A 6,261-nucleotide genomic window follows, 5' to 3' on the forward strand; every position below is an offset into this window, starting at 1 on the left:
GGTTGTAAAAAAAATTTATTTTTAGCTAAAAAAAATAGTGTAAAACTGAGAACTTATTACATTTTTAAAAAAAAAAAAAAAAAAAAAAAAAAAATTTAAAACAAGCATTTGGAGCAGAGCAGAGTAAAAACATTGAGCATTGTGGGGCAAAGTGAACTAGAGCTCAAGACTTTTACACAATTGCTAAACAGGATCAGAAAGTGACTATAAAACAAGAACAGCAGTTCATTCATTTCAGTAACTGAGTTTGAAAAGTGAAACTTATATGAACTAATCACACACAAATATATTTTATCCATTTAATAAACTTTGATCATTATGGCTTACAGCTGAAAGGAACATACCTGTTTTTACCCTCCACTAAACTTTCCAATAATATGAATTTAGCTCTGTTTCAACAGCAAACCTCTTTATCCATAAGCTTTGTGACTTCCCGTCACAACTGTCAAGTCGGCGTTCTAAAATCTGGTTTTCATCTAGTGTGATGTTATAACTTTCATAAAAACTAACAGTTTTCATGAGCTGCAAGTCATAATCATTACAGGAATAAGAAGCTGAACCATGTATGTGCATAATTTTTGATGGTTGAAATGCATTAAGTTTTAAATTATATTACTATTTATTGAAATCTGCCTGTAAATGATCAATTAATTAATTATTTATCCTAGTAAAGGGGATGAACATAAAGAAAGAACAAACAGCTCCACGACTATGTACGGCTCAATAAAAGCAATAAGTGCCAAAATAAATCTTCAACCAATGTCTGAACAGATGGTGGATGTACCTGCGCTTCTTCCTCCATTCCAAGCTTCACTTTAAGCGAAGACAGCAGGGCGGGCAGAATGACGCCCAGGTGACGAGTCAGAGCGTCTCCTGCCACAGCGGAGAGGAAGGCCAACACCCGGGTGTTCACAGGAGGAGCGGTCAGCTGCAGGATACGGAGGGAGGAGGAAATTAATCACACACACAAATTCCAGAAAGAACTGAGAGAAAACCTGACCAACAGGTTACCTTTGGAACCAAATACGGCAGCACGGAGCGGCTCTTCACTGCCATGACTTGCTTCAGTCCATCCAAGGCAAACTCAGCTGTTTCTTCATCATCCTGGAAATAAAATACAAATAATACTTACAGGAGATGCTAAGCATATGTAAACCAGGACTTCTGGACTGATCGTATTGCTCACCAGCTGCTTCAGCAGCGTAGGCAGGATGTCGTCTAGAGCCTGGTGGCCGATGGTCGCGTGGAGCTGCTCGAAGGTTTTGGCTGCAGCCTCTCTGACCTCCTCCAGGGGGTCGCAGAGAGCCTTCCTCACAGTGGGGACCAGCGACTCGGAGAAGACGAGCACCTGTGGAATGAATGACGTCGACTCGGTTGAGTTTCGCTTTTATCCCAACGCTTCCACCCGTTTCCATCGGCTTCCTTGAACGTACCGCATCCTTGCTGGTGGACTTCATGATCTCGCTGAGCCCGATGCAGACGCCTTGCCTCTCGTCGCTCTTGTCCGAGCGCAGCCCGTCCTCCAGGATGGGAATGATCTCTGGAAGAATCTTCTCCCCCAGTTTCCTCACGAGGTCGCCGAGCGTCCGAGCGGCAATCTGAAACCACAGCAGCAGCGGAGAAAGCCACGGTTTGAGGGCTGATTCTACCAGCAGGCGTCGCAAAAAAAGAAAAAAAGAAAAAGAAAAAAAAAAAAACAGCAGGTTTTACCGTTCTCTTGTCAGGGCAGGTGGAAGCCAGGAAGCCCAGCAGGAGGGAGAACAAGGTTGGGAGGATCTCCCTCAGGGTTCTGGGGGTGTTGGAGACGACGATCTTCCACACGTGGAGAGAAGCTTGTCGGACGACCAGCTGGGTGTCGGAGCGACCCATGTACAGGCCAGACAGTACACGGTTCCGTCGATCAGCTCCCAGAGCAGAAATGATGGCCTGAGAGGAGGAAAGGCAAAGCAGAGACCCTTATAACCCAAATACTAACCACAGCCATGCCCTCTGGAATTGGGTGTAAATATTCTGGGGGATGGATCTGCTCTGAGGGAAAGGTCTGCTGACTTTGTTGGATGCGGCCGTGCCGAAGTTGTCGTCCTCTGAAGCCGTCTCTGTGGTCATCTTTCCTGTTACTCCCGAAATGTGGAACAGCAGATCGCCCAGCAGCTGGACTGAACTGAACCTGGAAACCCACAGAAGAACTTTCAGTCGTCAGGATGTAAGAGAAGGACGATTTGTCCTGCAGCCACTCATCAGGCTGCAACAATTATTTTAGCGATCGATTAATCCATGGATTACTCTGACAATGAATTGGATAAAAAAAATAAAAAGTCTGCACATTTTTTTCATTTCACCACATAAAGTTTTTTTAAACAAAAAAATATAAATACATTCAAAAGTGCAAATAAACAAACAATACCTTTTTAAAATAAGAAATTAATTTCTTAGTTTAAAAAGTAGTAGGAAATTGTTTCTTCTCATAACGTTTTATGTTGCTTTTTACTATATAAAAAGCAACAACAGCTTTCCTTAAGTGTTCATTTGTAGCAGACAAAAAGAAAGCTCTTTTTTCAGTCCTTTCTGCTAACTTATCACTACAGTTGTAGGGATAATCTGTCTATTAGTTTTGAATTAAGTGATTAATAATTGGATAGTAAAGACTGGTTAATAGGAGACTTTGTTTTAGCTTTACATAATTTGAACCAGGTGATGCTAAAACTGCCACTTGGAAGAGTTTGAGGTAGAACATACTTGCAGGTAAAGAAGTTTTTTTTTTTTATTTGTATTTTTTATCTTAAATGCAAAATATATCTTTTGTACATTTTTGGCCTAATTGCTGCTACTAGTGTGTTGTTCTTTCAGCAAACGGCAATCCAGTTAACAGCTGCCGATTACTTCAACAACTGATTCATTCGATTAATCGTTTCAGCCCCACTGTTCATCCCTGCGGTTGTGCTCTGACCTGATCCTCCACAGGTCGTCGAACAGGCCTTGTTCCAGCTCAGGAAGCAGCAGAGCGATGGCGGTCTCGGCGTACATGCTGATGATTCGCTGGCCGGCTCTCAGCGCCGTGTCCCTCACGTACTCGTTCTCATCAGCCAGAGCCTGGCAGACGGAGTCAGAGGATACAGACGGTAAAACCAGGAGTGATTTCATACAGAGAAGATTCCAATGCTGCAGCTTTGAGTATTGGCAGATACCAATATTGGCAGGAATTGTACACACTTTTATTACTTATGTTGTAGCATGGAATGTTAGAAAAGGCTTGATCAAACGGTATTACTCAAACAGAGAGCTATAGGTATGAGAACAACTGATTACACTGGTCAACACCCCCAAACAATTTGTTTGGGGTTTTTCAGTTGTTTTGGGGTCATTTTGATGAACAGAATCCAAAAATCGCATTGGTTTTGCTCCATCAGGTCAACTTTCTGAACTATGGAGCAACATGAGCATCAAATGCAGGACTTGTTCTCACATCTGGATCAGTTTCCTGAGAATCTGGATCAATGACTGATGAGCAGGAGGAGAAACTCCATCAGGACAGGAAAGAGACGGAGACATGATGTTCACTTCACATGTACTTACCCTGATCAGTGTTTATTATTCAATTTACAGAAATCCAAGTTTGTAACATTTAATTTATACACTCTGTTAGAAAACATTTCTTTTTCTCCTAAAACCTTTTTTGGATGAGAAATATTAACAGAAATGAACTGATGATGTCACAAAAATTTAATCAATTTAGTCCAAAAATCAGATTTCTCTAAATCAAATTAGAATAAAAACCTGACCTGATTGAGAAAAATGGATGTTATTTTTGGATTCATGGATTCAGTGGTGCAAAAATAGTCCTAATTCAGTTGAAAATAACTTCTAAAAACTATTTTTCTGTAACCCAGTGTTATTAACCAATGTGTTTCCAAGTTTATCTGCATCCAACTGCCTGGAATAACAAACTTGGGCCATTCTTGCATTGTGTTCAAAAATCATTCTAAGAGCTATTTAAAATTCAAGCGAGATTAAAAAACAAAAGCAACAACTTTCCGATCGGGCGGCACCTTGAGAATGCAGGGGATGATGGGTCCCACATAGGGAGTGAACTTGTCTCCGAAGGTGAGGGGCAGGTAGATGAACATCATGATGTAACCATCTCTGACGTGAGAAGCGATGTCCACCTTGCTGGCAGTCTGGACCACATCTGGCATCAGTTTGTCCAGCTTCTCTACCCCAAGTCCAGCCATCACCTCGGCCAGACCTGAGAGGACATTCAAAACGTTTCATCACCGACAGGGGCGAGCCTCAAGATGAGACTCATACGGATAAAGAGGAGGACTGCTGACCTTGTGCGGCTCCGGAGCGGTCTACAGAGCTCTGCTCAGACGCCAGAGTCTCCATGAGCCAAGGCAGCAGGTCGTCGAAGCAGGACTCTCCCATCCCCTTCACCATGGCGCCCAGAGCCTTGGCCGAGACGGTACGCACCTGGACCGGGGGGAGGAGGACATGTTTAAATTTCATACATGGGAGACGCCTGTCAATATTAGCACTGTGATCATGTTTGTGTTCACTAGGCACACCTCAGGGACTGGGTCCAGCAGAGACGCCTTCAGTCCAGGAATAACACTTGGCAGGTAGGGTGACAGATCCTGTAGGTGGTACAGCATAACGTTAAATATCACACATTTTTACAAGAAATCATCTTGAAGGTGAATTTAGGGTTTTTCACATCCGATAGTCCCGTTGACTCGGTTCTATTGGGGACCAAAGTTGCAATGTTTGTTACATTTTCAGAGGTTCACTTTCACTTTGTATCGTGTTAATCAAACTAAGTCCTTTGAAAACCTGTTTACCTCCTCTCCTGTGGAGCCGCTGCACAAGGAACTACTGTAGAAATCAACATAAAAACCTCAGAAGAAGCATGAGTCTCTCACATTTGTTTTGGTTATATTTACCCAGAATGCCCTACACAATAGTCCATTGTTTGTGGAGCAGTCTCCAGTCCACTTGGTGTTTATGTATGCATTCAAACAGCACCAGAATTCACTCCAACCAAACCAAGACCGAGGCTTTTACACAGACCTGATTTTGCTTTTTTGATCTGCATTAGAGTTTGATTCACTCCCAGACAAACCAACTGGAGTTCCATTAAAGTGGACCAAATGCAGCTGGTGCGAGTTAAAGCTACAAACCTTCTGGTCAGTGAGAGAGTACATGTTGCCGATGATCTGGGCAGCCATCTTGCGAGTGTCGGTGGAGCGATCCTGAAAGGCTCTCTGGACGATGGGCATGATAAGAGCCAAGGAGGGGGCATCAATGAAGTGCACAAACTTGGTGTCCAGCAACGTCTGCAGGCACATCTGGGTCTTCCTGGACGGGTCGGTGAGGGCGTCCAGCAGGATGGGGGTAATAGCTGCATGAAGAGAAAGTTCAGTAACCGGTCAAGATGATCCAGTCTTTGTGGCCAATTTATGATTGCCGCTTCTGTAATCCTCTTGATTATTAAATTAAATGGCAATTATTTTAATAATCAATCAATCATGATCAATTTGATTAATTGTTTCAGCCCTAGTATGATGCATTCACTGATCAGAAAAAAAGATCAGATTTTTACTGTCTAATCATGAAGCTAAACAAAAAGCAGTCCAAATTGGATCTCCAACTGATAAACTGGTGCATCTCCCTTTTGTTTTATATTATTTTAAAGGAACAGTATTATGTGTTTTACAGGCACATAGTGCCACCTAACAGCACAATCAAGTAACTATGTTACCTTCAGTTGTTATACAGATGCTTTCAATATCAAAATATTACATAAAAAATATTACATAAATGCTTGAGCACCTGCCCATTTTGCTCCTTGCCCCCAAGTGCCCTTTTGGTCAATTTTATATATTTTTTTGTATTATCATTTCCCAAGCCCTCTTCTGACACATAATAACATGTACTAAAATTATTTGTAATTATTAATTTTTTTTTTGTTGGGGATTTTTTGTACAACATAATAAGCCCTCCGGCCGCCTTGTTACCTTTGACCTTTTGCCCGTGACGCACGACGCAGTTGTCTCTCGCGCAGTGACGTAAGGCGGTTAACTGGAGCTCAACGAGATTGCAGATCAATTTTTAAATTAAAAAAAAAAAACGTTTTTGGTGAATAAAGTGGAGTAGACTTGCTTCTTGTCAGATGGCGGAAAACATTGAAGTATCGTTTGCTTCAGCGGTTTAAGCAGAGAGGTAATGAAATACAACAGACACTGACAGGCCTCTGTCTGCCTTTCT

General features: G+C 42.3%; 1 protein-coding gene across 2 annotated transcripts in view; it reads right to left on the reverse strand.

Moving 5' to 3' along the window:
* The window catches only part of gcn1 (GCN1 activator of EIF2AK4), a 43,495-nt gene that overhangs the window by 12,126 nt on the left and 25,108 nt on the right, over positions 1 to 6,261 (reverse strand). For both annotated transcript variants that reach the window (XM_015015839.1, XM_015015838.1), the window contains exons 37-47: positions 5,175 to 5,395; positions 4,563 to 4,631; positions 4,329 to 4,467; positions 4,047 to 4,243; positions 2,948 to 3,090; positions 2,050 to 2,167; positions 1,711 to 1,926; positions 1,434 to 1,598; positions 1,187 to 1,348; positions 1,012 to 1,104; positions 785 to 928 (exon numbers count right to left, since the gene is read on the reverse strand). In XM_015015839.1, coding sequence (XP_014871325.1) covers positions 785 to 928; positions 1,012 to 1,104; positions 1,187 to 1,348; positions 1,434 to 1,598; positions 1,711 to 1,926; positions 2,050 to 2,167; positions 2,948 to 3,090; positions 4,047 to 4,243; positions 4,329 to 4,467; positions 4,563 to 4,631; positions 5,175 to 5,395 — 1,667 coding nt within the window. The remainder of the gene's footprint in view (positions 1 to 784; positions 929 to 1,011; positions 1,105 to 1,186; positions 1,349 to 1,433; positions 1,599 to 1,710; positions 1,927 to 2,049; positions 2,168 to 2,947; positions 3,091 to 4,046; positions 4,244 to 4,328; positions 4,468 to 4,562; positions 4,632 to 5,174; positions 5,396 to 6,261) is intronic.

The sequence above is a fragment of the Poecilia latipinna genome, unplaced genomic scaffold (assembly GCF_001443285.1).
Source record: "Poecilia latipinna isolate Pla-1442-1.1 unplaced genomic scaffold, P_latipinna-1.0 Scaffold1959, whole genome shotgun sequence".
Lineage (NCBI taxonomy): Eukaryota > Metazoa > Chordata > Actinopteri > Cyprinodontiformes > Poeciliidae > Poecilia > Poecilia latipinna.